The sequence below is a fragment of the Carcharhinus amblyrhynchos genome, chromosome 15, assembly GCF_965287045.1.
Source record: "Carcharhinus amblyrhynchos chromosome 15, sCarAmb.v2.hapA, whole genome shotgun sequence".
NCBI classification, from domain to species: domain Eukaryota; kingdom Metazoa; phylum Chordata; class Chondrichthyes; order Carcharhiniformes; family Carcharhinidae; genus Carcharhinus; species Carcharhinus amblyrhynchos.
This window is the reverse complement of record NC_137338.1, coordinates 57,011,378-57,027,623: the sequence shown is the minus strand read 5'-3', so window position 1 is coordinate 57,027,623 and position 16,246 is coordinate 57,011,378. Positions and strand designations below refer to the sequence as shown.

The following is a 16,246-nucleotide window of genomic DNA, read 5'->3' as shown; positions in this document are numbered from 1 at the left end:
GGAGCTGGCACAGACATGTTGGGCCAAATGGTCACCCTCTGTGCTGAACTACATTAAATATTCAATGTAGTAATGTATTTTTAAATGATTCACTAAAATAATGGTTGCAGTATTTGGTTGGGTGGGTTTTCATATTATGCAAATTCAATTTAGTTGACTGAATGCCAGTATGTTGGCTGATGAGCTTATCTTCTTTGATTTAGGTACCCAAATTTATTCAATCCGTTTACACGTAATAGGACAGCTTAAAGATAGATCAAATTTATTGGTTTTGCTGGTGCAGTGCGTTTTACCACTTGCTCTTGTAGCAGTACCTATTCCCTGTCACATCTATTGAAACGTTACAACACAGCTATTCTCTTGTTGATTTTCGGAGAATCACTCAGTTTTATTTTGGCTTTGATGCGGTAAATAAAACTGAACAATTTACAAAATGTTGGCGCATGGTGGTACACGTAACAATAAACATGAGAATGTTACATTTCAAGATTTTCCTCACATTTCAATTCCCAGCTTTGGTCACTGTGTGGAGTCTGCACGTTCTCCCTGTGTCTGTGTGGGTTTCCTCCCTCAGTCTGAAAGACGTGCTGGTTAAGTGTATTGGCCATGCTAAATTCTCCCTCAGTCTACAGGCGCCGCAGTGTGGCAACTAGGGGATTTTCGCAATAAATTCATTGTAGTGTTAATGTAAGTCTACTTGTGACACTAATAAATAAATTTCAAACTTTATTTCCTAGAGTCTTTTCTAAACCGTCAGGGAAGGAAATCTGCCTTCCTTATCTGGTCTGGCCAACATCTGATTCCAGACCCACAGCAATATGGTTGACTCCGAACTACCGTTTGGCTGAGCAAGCCACTCAAATCCGGAACACTTAGCGACAGGCATCAAATACTGGCCCATGTCTCCTGAATGAAATTTTTTTTGAAGAATCAACCAGTTGTGAGGAAATTTGAATCCATCTAAACTAATCCTGTGTGGCAATGGACTGCATCTTTCACTTTTGCAGAAGAATAAAAAGCATTCCCATGTGATTGTTGATCATTTAGAAATCATTGAATCCTATATTGTAGAAGGAGGCCATTCACCCATCGAGCCTGCACCAACAGCAACTTCACCCAGGCCCTATCCCCATAACCCCATGTATTTTTCCCTGCTGCCATTCTGGTGGGCAGGGCCTGATGAAGCCGGCAAAAACAACTGCACTGAGATCGGGGTTTATTGTTGATTGGGGCACTGCAATCAGCATTGAGGTTAAACTCCCCCCAGTCCCATTTCACCACCCCAGCACAAAATTATCAGGGACTACTCGCCAATCACCACAGCAGCATAGCTGGCACTCCCTCACCTCACTGCTACGTCCCCTGCCTCAAAGATCTTGGCGTGCTCCCTGCCAACCTGGTGATGTCAAGCTGTGCCGGGGGGCAGTTCTCTGGCGTGCCCCCCTCTGCTCCTGGGGCTATATTGTATTGCTGCTCCCGAGTAGGTTCTCCTCTCATTCTTCACGTTCTTCACAGTCTCGCCAGCGAAAACCTCATTTGCTGACTCTCATGCTATTTGTGCCATGTCGCCATTTTGGTTGATGGCGAATGCGGGTGCAGAATTGTCCCCTTTGGTCAGGATCATAGTTTGCATGTTATTGTGGTGCAGGGGGAGGATGGTGACAAACCTTTGGGGGCAGTCAAAATGGAGAAGGATGCTCCATAATTCCTCATGGTTGCTAGTGTCAACAGCCTATTTGTGATCAACTGAGGACGCGTACAAGAGTTGGTGCTGTTCCCTGCATTCCTCATGCAATGAAGATCATGATCTTTGTGCTGTTTAGTGAGTGGAATCCGCACCAAACTCTGCAAGGAGTTTTTCAGAGAGAAGGCAATTAAGGAGAACTCTTGCGATAACCTACCCTGTGGCTGACAGTAGGATATTCCTCTGTAGTTACTGCAGTCAGACTTGAGATCTTTCTTGAAGATGTTCATGATTATCATTCTCTTGGCATGTTCTCCTCTTCCAGATACGGGAAATTTGATCATGTATTCATGCCATTCATACTTTATCCCACGTTTCTGTTCTTCAGCAGCAATTCCATTTGCTTCTCATGCCTTTTTATTCTTTAGCTACCAGATGGCCAGTCTTTGAATGTGAGTTCATAAATGATGTGGGTAGATGGTGAGGGAGTAGATGGATGAAGTGTGGAGGTGGATAATTGAGTGAGGTGGGATTAGGTAACCAGAGGTTAGTCAGGTCCCTTCAGGGGTCTGTAATGGGTGGTAGGCAGGTTAGATCAGGGTGTAGTCAGGTAGTTGAGGGGATAAATGGGTTAGAGGGGTGGTCAGGCCCAGTCAGTGATGGGGTGGGGAGAAGATAATCAGCTCTGGTGAGGGAAGTGGTTGGGTGGTAATGGAGTAGTTAGGCTTAGTTAAGGGGGGGGAAGTAGTCCAGTGGTGAGAAGGTTAAGCGGGTCAGGTTGTGGGTTAGTTGTTTAATGGAGGGGTAATCAGGTTGGGAGTTGTTCGAGTAATGGGGAGGAAGGTTGGATCAAGTTGGGGAAAGGAGTCAGGTGGGTTTTGAGGTTGTTGGATGGTTGGATTGTAGTCAGATGTTCAAAGGTGTTGACGGGAATGGAGTGGGGGGATGGTGGTGGTGGTGGGTCTGTCAGTTGAGTAGTTACCCAGGTACGAGACCAAGTTTTCATCAGTCTAACATTTCCTGGGAAGTCATGCAGATCTGTCCCAGTCTCTGACTCTAGCTCAGAATCAGAGCCATTCGTGCAGGGTCCCAGGGAACAGGAGTTGCTTTTTCCTGGATAATTCCTACATAGGTCCCCATGTCAGGACCTCCACAAATTCCTAATGTGCATCTTCTTTTGTATGTCTCATCTTCAGCTGTCCAGAAACAGGAGATTTGGGTTTGTATATGTTTTATCATTAAGTTTTAAAATGTAACAATTTTTAGGATCTATTAGGCTTTTAGGTTTGTTTTTGGAACAAGTAAGGTTATATATTGCATGATCGTATGATGCTCTTGTCAACTTAGCGGTTTGATGGCTAAGGTTTACAGAGTGTATGCCTAAAATTTTAATTTTAAACATTGAAATGGTGCAGGATGCAGAACAAGATGATTGTTTCCAGGTAAATTTCAGATTCTGTGGGTGGAATCCTGTCCATGTACATCCTGCAAGAACGAGGTGTCCGTTTTCCTAATTTCCTAATGGGTGGGGATTGCAGAGGCTTTTTCCCAGAACAACAAAGTTAACAACACACACCAAGAGCGCACCCACCCCTTCCCCGGAGGGAGGCCAGGTGAACTGACATGCTTGTTCAGTCAAAGGAAGGATTTCGTGTTAAAGTGATCACAACATGGGTTACAAGGGTTCACCAGCACTTAGGTTTTTGAGGCTACAGCAACCACAAGAATGGAAAGGAGACCTGTGAAGATCACTCCCCTGTGCTCTCACTCTGACTTGCTGCCGGATGTGGGGGCTGCTATGCAATCTTTCGCAAGGACTGGAGAAAGGGGACAACCTCTCTAACCAGGCAGGCATGGATGGAAGTGAGCAAGGGAGTCAGCAGCAGGAATATGGCCCAGTGCACTAAGAGGGTGCAGGACCTCAGAATGGCAGTGAGGATGTGTGTGGTGACCCTGTCGTGACAGGCACCTTATTGTTCATTGGCAATGTGTACCCACCGTTCCTTGGAATGCGCTCTTGCTGCAGGAGGCAGCAGATGGTAACAGCAATCTGCTGTGAGAGCCTGAGGCATTGTTGATCACGTAGGCCAAGAGTCCTGTTCCTCGGCTTGCCAGTCCTGTGTAGGCGGGTTTGGTTCCTTCCAGCTGGCTCTCAATGACCATTCTATCTGCCCTATGTTCTTATGTTCTATTGCAGAGGGGCATGCATTATTTATTACTGTCACAAATAGGTTTACGTTAATACTACAATGAAAATCCCTTAGTTGCCACACTCCGGCACCTGTTCAGGTACACTGAGGGAGAATTTAGCATGACCGGTGTATCTAACCAGCACATCTTTCAGACTGTGGGAGGAAACTGGAGCACCTGAAGAAAAGGCCTCTGCTCTTGCCCTTGATTTAACATGGAAGTTGGAGATGCATAAGCTGCCCCAGTGCTGTGATGAATGCCAGTCGGAGGCAGGTGTAGCTGAAGCTGGGTGGGTGAAGTGAAACTGGCAGCCACCTGTTAAGCAGTGAAAGCATTCTTTGAAAGGAGGAGTGCTGAGAACTGCATTCTCTCAATGGCCAGTTATTGCCAACGTAAAGCCCTCAATTCACTTTCAGTGCCAGTGATAGGTGGGCAGGCCATTTATTGTTGAAAATGTAGGGAGAAAGGAGGGGCACATCGCTCAGTGGGGGACGTGCATCAGGCTGTTACCCCTTTCTTATTCCTTTCTATCAGCCTCCAAAACACCTGCAATCACCCTTACCCCCTCTCTACTTCCATAATCCCTCACTGTTCAAAAACCAGACGTGCGTCCCTCCAGTCTCTGTGCCCCCATCACCCCCCACCCCACCCCTCTCGAGGGCGGGACTACCTCTCACTATGAAGTCCAAGCTCAGCTTGATTAGGCCTTCCAGAATATGTTATCGCTGAGGGACAGTCTTATTTAAAGTTGATTGGTTTGAATTGACTGTCCTTGTGAAGATTGAGCAGAACACCTCCCCGGTAAAATCCAGTTCTGCATAAAAAGGCTGTTAATGCTCTTCTAAACACCTCAATTACTTTCTTGCGAGACCCATGGGTGTTCTCTGTAGGACTTGGAATCCACCCTGTGGAAAGGCAGAAGATGGCAGAATGATGCCCTCAACATGGTCTACACCTCCTCTGGGATTTGATTTGATTTATTATTGCCACATGTATTAATATACAGTGAAAAGTATTGCTTCTTGCATGCTGTACAGACAGAGCATACCATTCGTAGAGAAGAAAAACGGAGTGTGTGCAGAATGCAGTGTTACAGTCATAGCTAAAATGTAGAGAAAGATTAAATTAATATGTGAGAGGTCCATTCAAAAGTCTGATGGCAGCAGGGCAGAAGCTGTTCTTGAGTCGGTTGGTATGCATCCTCAGACTTTTGCATCTTTTTTCCAATGGAAGAAGGTGGAAGAGAGAATGTCCATCCATACTGGAGCATAATGAAGCAGCAGAGGATGTGGATATATCAAGTTTGTACTTTTCCAGTAGCCAAACTTTGACCTGGTTCATGTCTGTTTTTTGTGAAGCTTATTTCAAACATAATGTGTGCTATTCATTGGCATTTACTTCTGCAGTGGAATCAATGTGCTCCTTCTGTAACTTTGATTCAAACTTTGCTTCACTTGACTGAGGGGTGCTCAGAACTTGTATGTTTAGCTGAATGCTTTTAAAAATTTAAATCTTGAGAATTTCACCAGGGGTAGAGCACTTTGACAGAGATCAAAGCCGTGCTAATCCTTTCTCAGTGTACACATCAATTCATTATATGATTATAACTGTTATCTGTGATGTAAATAGGGAACACTGCAACATCAACCGTGACCAATTGTTAACAGCACGATTACTGTGTCAGTGGAGGTAAATTATATGATAGTAAAGTTCGGATTTAAGGTATGGTCAGTCATAACAAAACTATCCCACTTAAAATATGCTATTTGTAAGTTGAATTATTTTGGAACATTGAGAGTATTTGTCAGAATTCAATCCAACCCATTTTATTTTAAATTGATTTAATGTGAGTCATCTTCCCTGCTGTCAATCAGTAAATAAGTTCATATAGAAGTGTGGTATATATTTATTTTTCTTTTTGTCCCTCCCCTTTGCTAGGGAATGTACATCAAATCAACGTATGATGGTCTACATGTAATCACTGGAACAACTGAGAACGTAAGTGTCTTCTCCAGTAAACCAATGATTTTTACATTATTGATGATTAGAAGATTTCAGCTATAATTTTCATTTTGCAACTTTTTAAAAAATTGCAAGAGAGTGGTGAAATGTTTGGAAGTATTCTCAGTGGGAACTAAACACTTTCTATTACAGTGGATCTAGGTCACCAATTTTTAATCTCCACCAAGTTTGTTTCGATGAAAGAAGTATTTAAATTAAAGGAAGAGGTGATTATTATTTTGCAATGTTTAAAAACAGTTTTACAGGCATTGCTTTGCCCAAACACCATAATTGTTATTAATTCTAACAAAGGATTTGAATTGTGAAATTTGGATTTGTTCAAATTAAACAAGTAAATAGACCTCTAAAACAAGGGTTTTGCAGGAAGTTAGCACATCATCCTTTAATTCCTAAGTATTTGATTCAAAGTTAAACGTATGTACAGTAAGTAGCCATTCTTGACTCAGAATTCTGCGCGTCAAATCCTATCTAAAGAGAATTGAGATGTTCTTAATCCTAGCTCACTTTTTTAAAATCTGTGGGCTAAAGCATAAAGATGCCTGCAATTCAGCATAGATTTTTTGTTTTATTTAAGATGGCTGATTAATGATTGACAAGTGAAGAGACAAGAAAATGAATATAGCAAGGGATTCTTCTGAGTTAGGGATGGCACAGTGCTTGGCATTGCTGCCTCACAGTGCCAAAGACCTGGCTTGATTCCCGGCTTGGATCACTGTTTGTGTGGAGTCTGCATGTTCTCCTCATGTCTGCCTGGGTTTCCTCCAGGTGCTCCGGTTTCCTCCCACAGTCAGAAAGACATGCTGGTTAAGTGCATTGGCCACGCTAAATTCTTCGTCAGTGTACCCAAACAGGCCGGAGTGTGTTGACTCGGGGATTTTCACAGTAACTTCATTGCAGTGTTAATGTAAGTCTACTTGTGGCACTAATAAATAAACTTTGAATTTGGACAGTGTAGAGGCTATGTGTTCTGCTTGACTCATACAATTGAAGTGGTTGATGCTGTGTTTCGATGAATAGCTGGATGAGTATTTGATTCACCAGCATTGTCACTTTTGACGTACACAACAGGAAGAACACAATTTTACTACCCTAATATGTTGAAGGGCAAATAGGGATGGGCAACAGGTGCTGGCCTTGGCAATGAAGCTCACGTCCCCAAAACAAATAAAATTAAAAGCACATGCTTGATTTTTATTACAAACATTTGTTTCCCTGTAGTTCAATTGGTTTAAATCAACAAATGTAACAAAATAAAGTTTTGATGAAATTTCAGTTACTGTGCTAGTAGTTCTATGCTGCTTTTCAACCTGATTGTAGTTTGCCTGTGTACATAGGAATAAAGTACCTTTTTTTAAATGAATCTGAGGCAGTGTGGTGAGAACTTAAATTTCCTGAAAGCAAATCAAGTGTTACTATAAATATCATCATTTAGCCCTTTAAAAACCCTGTAAATGAACATTTCTGTCAGTCGTCTTTATTATTTATTCATGACTTTAGTGAATATTAAATTCTGCCGCAAATGCTACATTTTTTCCAAACTTTGCATTCCTGCTCAATTAAGTATTTAAAAATGGAATAAAGTATTTAATGGCTTTCTGTTGTTTATAAAATCCACACAGCAGTAAGGTGCTGCGTAATTGAATCGGAATGAAATGAAAATTTCTGTGTAAGTGAATGACACATATCAGGATTAAAGTGCAGGTTGAATACAAGATCTATGAGCTGCTGTATTTGTTGTTCATACAAAACTGGCGTGCACTCAATTTTAGAAGCTTCAGGAGTGATTTGATGGACCTGATTGAAATGATAAAGGGATTCAATACAGGATAAGTACTCCCATTCATGGAAGATTCTAGACAATGGGATACAACGAAATGGCAGGGTGGTACATTGGTTAGCACTGCTGCCTCACATCGCCAGGGACCCAGATTCAGTTCCAGCCTTGGGTGACTGTCTGTGGAGTTTGCACGTTCTCCCAGTGTCTGTGTGGGTTTCCTCCAGGTGCTCCAATTTTCTCTCGCAGTCCAAAGACGTGCAGGTTAGGTGAATTGGCCATGCTAAAGTGTCCCTTAGTGTCACAAGATGCACAGGTTAGGGGATGAGTGGGGTAAATGCATGAGGTTACGAGGATTGGATGGGGAATAGGGCTGGGTAAGAAGCTCTATTGGAGAGTTGGTGCAGAGCTGATGGCTGAAATGGTTTTCTTCTGCACTGGAGGGATTCTATGATTTTATGACAATCATGAAGTTAGAGTTTGGTGTGAAATCAGGGTGCCCTTATTGAAAACAGAGTAGTGGGAATGTAAAATTCTGTCCCCATGCTGGGGCAATTATAATTTTCAAAATTGAGACCCCCCCATATTTTTATAAGGTAAGGAAATTGAGGAATATGGAACAAAGGCAGTCATATCAATTTAAGGTACAGAACAATCATAATCCAAGTGAATGGGGAAATGAGCTCAAAGGGCTGAATGTTCATTATGTTCCAACATACTGAAATGTCCCTCAGAGACATCCCTTACTTGAACCCATATTTTTAATGTGAGATCTTGTGCATTTTTAGAGTAGCAGAGAGGCAGCGATGATCTTTATCATATTATCTCACTGAAATCCCTGAGTTTTGGTGTTACATTTAAATCATGATGAATTTGATCTTTAAAGGTGTATTAATACATAGTTTTGTTGCATAATGTGGATCAGTTGTCAGGTCAGGAGAGCAATAAATTTATAAAAAAGAACTTGTGAGTTGGAAAAAAACACACAACCTTTTTTGTAACCTTCGGTAAGAAACCTCTTCAGTAGACACTTCAGATTCAATCCTCCTGTGAAGTGGAAATTGGAAAAAAAAATCATCTCACCTTGAAGTAGGTGGCAAAACGAGGAGAATCTTTTTGAACACAGCATGCTGTTCGGATTGGAACGCACTGCCCGAAAGTGTGGTGAAAGTAGATTCTGTAGTAACTTTCAAAAAGGCATTGGATCCATACTTAAAAGGGTAAAATGCGTAGAGTTCTGGGACAAGAAAAAGGAAAAGTGAGACTAATTGCCAGCCCCCTGAGGGCTGACACAGGCACAGTGGGCTGAATGGCTTCCTGCTATACTGTATGATTTTGTGATTCAAGCTGCAATTGCCAGTTGCGTATGTCGGCTGTGCGAGGCCTCCAGTAGTAGATGTTGAGACATGAAATTTTTTTTAGATTTAGCCTCAGTATTCTTGCTGCTTGTAACAAACAGTCCTTTCAGAAAGATTTGAAAATGTTATTTTTTTGTTTCCTTTTGTCTATAAAAAAGTACATTCTTAAAAATTAGATAACGGATCTATCTTCCAAATGAATAATTGAAGAAACACCTTATCTTGAATACTTACATATTTTATTTGCATCTTCTAGCCATAACTCTAATTTATAAAAAGAACATTGTCCACAAGAGCGCAAGTGTTACAGCAAACAGCATCTGTTTTCCATTAAAACTAGATTAGTCTCCAAAATATGCCCAGAAGAATTGTTTGTAACAATAATGACTGAAATAACTCACAAGTTCCAACATGAAGAGTGTTAATGGGAGCTTAAAAGTTTGGCTCTCCAGGTTTCATATCTAGAAGTTGACCGAAAGAAGCTTTAAAAAGATAGTTAATAGAGTCCTGGTATGTTTACAGCCTTGAAAAATGCCATTTGACCCTTTGTGCCCATGGCCTTTCTCTGTAACCTTGCATACTTTTTCTCTTCAGATAATTAGCCTTTTGAATTTGCCTCCACCACATTCTTAGGAATTGCATTCCAGATCCTGAATTAAGAATCTACTGATGACCATGAACCCATTGTCAATTGTTGGAAAAACCCATCCAGTTCACTAATGGCCTTTGTCATTCAGAAAGCTATGGCTTTATTTAGCCTAACTTCCCACTTTGTGGGAATGTATCTTGACTCATTTCTCTGTTTGGGGTTTTTTGGTACTTAATAGTAGTTTGGGTAGTTTACAACGAATGGCCTGGCTGTTGTTAATGAACTTTTTGTGCAACTTAAAGGTCTGCATACAAATCAGTTGCTTCCACTCAGGGATGGCCTCATAGAACATCTTCTTAGTACTGAACATGATTTGAAGAAAGAGCAGAGACCACACAGAGCAGGACAAACTGTTAGAAGATGGAAGAGCAGGGTTCTGAGCAGGAGGCCTAACCCAAAGACGATTTTACATATGTTAGAGAATTGATACAGTAAATCGCAGCATATGAGTTGACCTGGCATATCAGATCTTCCCAGCCCCCAAAATCCTGTTGTTACATCTACTCACAGATAGATTGACCTGGTTTTTTCAGGCTTGTCATGCTATACTCAAAATAATAGTCAGCCTCAAGTTTTTGCACCACATTGCATGTTTTGCTTTTAGCCGGGGATCAAGTAAGGTATTGTAGAGATGCACAGGAGCTTAAGATACGCAAAACAGAGTAAACCAAACATAGTGAATGACAAAGAGAATTGAGTTTTTCAACAAAATGAATGGAGTTAGTTCAAACTGAAAGTTGCTACATTTGCTAACTCACCAAATAACTGTACTGCAGTGAAGGAATTCAGTGTTAGTGAAAAATGGTGCAAGGATAGAAAGAGATGGAATCCTTCCTGAAGAAGATGCCCAAGATTTAATGTGCCATGAGAACAGCAATCAGTCACTGATCTTGAGAAGCATGTATCAGAATTCGTCCTTGAAAATTGTCAGAACAAGTACATCATCACCAGAAATATAATGAGTATGTATGCACTGTGGTGGGCCAAATAAAGCACTGAGTCCAGCATCGATTTCAGAGCAACTGTGAGTTGGTGTAGCCAGTTTATAGAACAAAATTGTCTTGTGGCAGAAGAGCAAGATTGCTCAGAGACTACTGGTACCTTGATGCCAAAATGACCAGTTTTCAATAATTCACCAACAGTGACAAAAACCTGAGGACTCATTATTGTCACATCAGAGACATGGATGAAACACCAATGAGTTTTGATAAGACAAAGTCAGATTTGAAAAATGTGCATCACCTTTTAGATTTGCTTCACCACTAGCTTTCCCCATCACTATTGACCCACCCAGTATCACCATTCCTCACCCCTCCATCACTCATGCACCTCCCATTGTTATCTGGACTCTATACCATCCAGCTCCACATACCTTTCCTTCCCTTCAGACCTGACACCCATTACTATCTCCATGACCATCCTGCTCCTCTTCCCTCCTGTTATTCTGAGACACCTGTATGCTCCTCCTCCATAGAACATAACAGCACAGTATAGGCCCTTCGGCCCTCAATGTTGTGCCAAGCTATGTCCAAACCCAAGATCAAGCTATCTCACTCCCTACCATTCTGGTGTGCTCTATGTGCCTATCCAATAACCGCTTGAAAGTTCCTAAAGTGTCCGACTCCACTATCACAGCAGGCAGTGCATTCCACACCCCAACCACTCTCTGAGTAAAGAATTTACCTCGGACATCCCTCCTATATCTCCCATCATGAACCTTAAGGTTATGCCCCCTGGTAAAGGCTACATCCACCCAAGGAAATAGTCTCTGCATGTCCACTCTATCTATCCCCCTCATCATCTTATAAACCTCTATTAAGTCACCGCTCATCCTCCTTCGCTCTAAAGAGAAAAGCCCCAGCTCTCTCAACCTTTCCTCATAAGACCTACCCTCCAAACCAGGCAGCATCCTGGTAAATCTCCTCTGCACTCTCTCCAATGCTTCCACATCCTCCTTATAGTGAGGGGACCAGAACATTTGGAACTTGGATGACAAGCTTAATACTAAAAAAGTGGCCTTCTAAATAGCATGCATGAAATGGTGAGGAATGGACTCTCGATATTGTTCAGTCATGGCCTCAGCAATTCACCTCCCAGTTTCGATGGTATTTCTTCCCCATAGGATTGCAGGAATATCTGGATGCCTTCAATTCATTCCTGTGCATCTAATTGTGCCCCACTTTCCCCTGCAAGAGAATTTATCACTGAAGGTAATGACATAAGTTTGGATGATGTGGCTTTCATAGTTGAATAGCTGCCAGTGTGTGCAAAGATATGGGGTGGGAATTTCCCCCACACTCGCCCCAAAACTGGAAAATCTCCCCCAAGGTCAACAGACCTCTGGTCCACACCCCCACCCGCCTACTACAATTCCCGTGACGGGTGGGATGGGAAAACTCCCCCTATTGTAATAAAATCAAAACACTCTAGAAATACTCAGCGGGCCTTGAAGTATCTGTCAAGAAAGAAACAAAGTTAACACTTCAGACCTTTCCTCAGAACTGCGGAGAGTTAGACATCTCAAACTCTGTTAAGCAATCGAGGCAGAAAAACAGAGCAGCAAAGAAAAGAACAAAAGTGAAGGTCTGGGACTGGGTGAAAAGCTGAAGAGAAGAAATACTGAAATGAGTGCTAGTTGATGATGACCAGGGGGTGTGGTGGTTGTGGTAAGGGGGTAGGAAAAGAAACAAAAGTTGGGTCTAAAGGAGGTTTCATTGGAAATAGCAAAAGCATAAAAAAAAACTGCCAGCTGAAAGCAGGGGAGTGTTTATGATCTAAAATTGCCAGAAGCAGAGTCTAGCACCCTTCTGCTGGACAGGGACGCCAGGAGAACACCAAATGACCATTCACCCTTTCTGAATCACTGATGTATGAAAGTACTTGATATGTGAGATAACCCTATCACAGCTTGTTCTAACTGCTGCTTCCGATTTTCATGTTATTGTCTTCAAGAAATTAAATCTTCTGCTTTGTAAAATTAATGGACAGAAACCTCATGGGTGAATGGTGCAGAGTTTCCTGCTGTGTCTACGTGTCAGTGATGCACTATTCATGAGGCTGTACATTATGCTGTCTTTTATTAACATAAATTTTTGTTTTAAAAAGTACATCAAAAATTGCTGCAAGTATTGCTTACGATAGCCCCATAATATAATAAACCTTGTTGAGCTGCAATTCTCTGGAGAGGTTTATTTTTAACTAACCACATACAACCAATAGGAATACTTTCTAACCATAAATACTTCCTCTAAAAAAATCTGTTTTATTTTAAGAAAGGAATCACAAACATCTTATTATTGTTTTTCTCAAAAAAGCTAGTTGTGTCCACAATTGCTGAATCTGTTTTTCCATGAGGTGTTTGTAGTGAAAAAGCATAATTGTAATATACTTTTCATCAGTCCATCACATGCCTAAAGTAAAAGCAATGAGAATTAATTTCCTGGGTCTCTTGAAGATTTTTTTGGGGATAACAAAGAAACGTTTATAGTATCAACGAAGAAAGAAAGACACCTTTCTGCACCTGTTGATGTACAGATTACATTCTGGAATATTCTAACAATTGTGCACGCACAGAATAGACAGGCATCGTTGAAAGCTTTTCCAATTAGTCGAAAGATTCAGGGCTGGGATTCTTCAAAAAAAACTGAAGTGCCCAACAAGTGTGAAAATGAGAGAATTTCCTGTCCATTTTTTGGTTGTACCTATTGCAATGAATCTCCAGCATTCTCTGCTCCACAGAGAGGGATTCACACCAGAAAGTGGGGGGCTGAGCCTCATCCTACAGGGGAGGCTAGAATCAGCAAAGCGAGCAGGCCATATGGTTGAAGTCATTAGGTTACATTTTAGTTTCTTTTGAAGCAATTTTTTAAAGCGGCATCTGGGCCTTTTGGCTAAGATGCAAATGAGATCAAGCCTTGGAGGAGGAGTTACACCTACTCCAATCAGCTTGGCTCATGTAGGTCAAGCCCAAGACAGGAGGTGAGAGCCCTGTCTGGTCAGCTTGGATTGGGAATGTCCCAACTTGTTGGGACTCGGAACTGGCTTTAATTTGACTTGATTGGATTGGGATAAACAAAAAAAAAGCAGGGAATTTGGTGGATGCACACTGACGTAGCCCCACCACCCCCATCGCTGGCTACCTGATCGCTCGCTTCCTAAACTTCCGCTTCCCTGATTACACCACCCTACCCAATATGCTCTGATAGCCAGCCTGTCCAACACAAATCCAACCCCCCTTACCCCCCAGGCTAGTTCCAATCACCAGTATGTGGCCCCAATCTCTGTCCACCACGTGCAGCCCCGATCCCCCACACCCCCCCTTCCCCGGCCATGTGCAGCTCTGATAGCCTCCTCCCTCCCAATGCACTGATCCCATTACAGAGTGTGTGGCAGGTACCATCCCACCGCCACCAATCCACCCTCCTAGGCCCCACCCCCTCAAGCAGTGCCAGAGTGCCAGGCTGGCAGTGCGCAAGGGGCACCCCCTCCTGCCTTCGACCTCCTGGGGGGGGGGCCTCAATGTCCTCTGTCCCCACCAGCAGGGTGAGCATACCTGGTGCCCATTGATGGGGACCAGTTGTAATGCCCACTGGTGGGAACCTTTCCCCGCAGGGTGGGAGAAACTAGTGGACCCAGAGACTACCATCCCAGGCTTGCTAATCATATCGAAATGGGAATTTCAATATGGTAATCAGCCTTGCGCCGATTTCCAGCGCAGAGCTGACTATGTCTGAAAACACAGCCAGGGAGACTTGTGATTAGCTGGCCCTGGTCGCAAGTCCAGCTACAGGCCCCTGACTGATTTCTCCTGGCCCGCCATGCTACTCAAGCACCACCCCCTACCACCGTCAGGTTCTTGGGAAAAACTCAGGCCATCAAGTAAAATATTAAAGGAGAATATTACAACCTATCAACATTGGGTTTTAATGTGTTACTACGAAAGGTAGTTTTTGATTTTTAAAATTTTTATTCTGTTTGGAAATCAAAAGATGACGGGGGTGATTCTTCCCAAAAAAATTCTAAGTTTTCGTAATTCATGTAAAACCTGAAGTAAATTCCACGGTTTTTTTTAAAGCAGGAATTTTGAAATGAATCTCCCACACTCTGTGCATCACAGACTACCCGGGCATGAATCATGCGAAAAAGCTGTTGCCGGGGCCTATTCCCGCTGGAGAGGCCGGCAGCATAGCACTGAGTGGGCCACTGCACATGCACTGATGTGTCAGCACCGAGACAGGCACATGTACAGTGGCCCCGCACTGCCATCCTCACGATCTCTGGCCAGCCACCCGACCCTGCTTTGCTGCCCTATCAACCTGCCCTCCTCTTCCCCACCCAAAGACAGATTGCTGGCCCCTGAAAATGTCCGGCCAGCCTCAACAACCCTCCCCACCACCACACCCCTCGACCTGCCTTGATCGCTCCTCCCCACCCCTGGCAGCTCCAATCTCTCGAGCCCCACCCCCCGCCCAACCTGACCCGATTTCCTGGCCCAGCCTTGACCCCCCCCCGCGCCCCCTGGCAGGCAAACCCCCTTCCCCCCCATCTCAATGCCCAGCCCCAATCACAGACCTCCCTGCTCATGATCCCTGTGCAACAGGATCCTCCACTCCCACCACATCAGGCTGGGAGAATCGCCCCCGACTTCTCTTCAGAAGAAAACATGCTAAAAGTAATGGAAAAGATGCTCCCCACTGCCACCTGGAGGCTAGAGTGTGTAACTGAAGAGTCACAAGCCATCTTATTTTACATAAAAACATGACCAGGCAGGTATTACTAGATAAGAACACAGTAAAGGTGAAAAGTCCTGTAGTAAATGGAAAGTTGGATGAAATAGCATTATTAATAATGTAAAGAACTTTGTACAGAAGGGCCCCAGTTTAAGATCAGAGACAGGTACAGCTCACTGCAGGGAGGAGATTCAGGCTGGAAACTGGAAGGCAATAAGCTGAAACACATGATGTTGAAATTTTATGTACATTCTTTAGCTCCTTCTGATGAATGTTAACTTTAAAACATATTGGGATGACTCACTGCAGCAGTTTACCAACTGTTCATATAGTCGCAAGAGTTGCACAGCTCAGAAAGTGGCCTTTCAGCCCATTTTGCGTGCACCAGCCATCAAGAACCTAACCATTCTAATCCCATTTTCCTGCACTTGGTCCATTTGTTTGTTGGATATGTTTACAGATCCAGATGTGAATAATTTCCACCACAATTACCACTCAAAATAGCCCAAAAAAAAGTACAAACTGCTATTCGACATACTTAGTGTGTCAACATTTTCCTTTGTTCATAGCTTTCTGCACATGGCATTTCAGGTACAAATAGCCATGTTAACCTGAACTCAACATTATTTATTGTTTGAGTCAGCAGAGTGAGACTTTGCTAAGCATACAAATAGAAACCAGCTCACTGCCAATATTAATGATTACTCCGAACCTGAGAAATATCATCGATAAGACACTGGGATCTTAGCAGCAACAACAACTTGTATTTGCTGTCAAGTGAAGCAGTATTTCACTTGAACTACTTCTAACTTGATCTACTGTATTTACTGCTTCAAATGC

At 42.9% G+C, this 16,246-nt stretch overlaps 1 protein-coding gene across 1 annotated transcript in view; it reads left to right on the top strand.

Moving 5' to 3' along the window:
- Positions 1-16,246, top strand: part of cnksr2a (connector enhancer of kinase suppressor of Ras 2a) — a 422,869-nt gene that overhangs the window by 199,108 nt on the left and 207,515 nt on the right. The window contains exon 7 of the mRNA XM_080203990.1: positions 5,813-5,872. Within this exon, the coding sequence (XP_080060116.1) occupies positions 5,813-5,872 (60 nt within the window). The remainder of the gene's footprint in view (positions 1-5,812; positions 5,873-16,246) is intronic.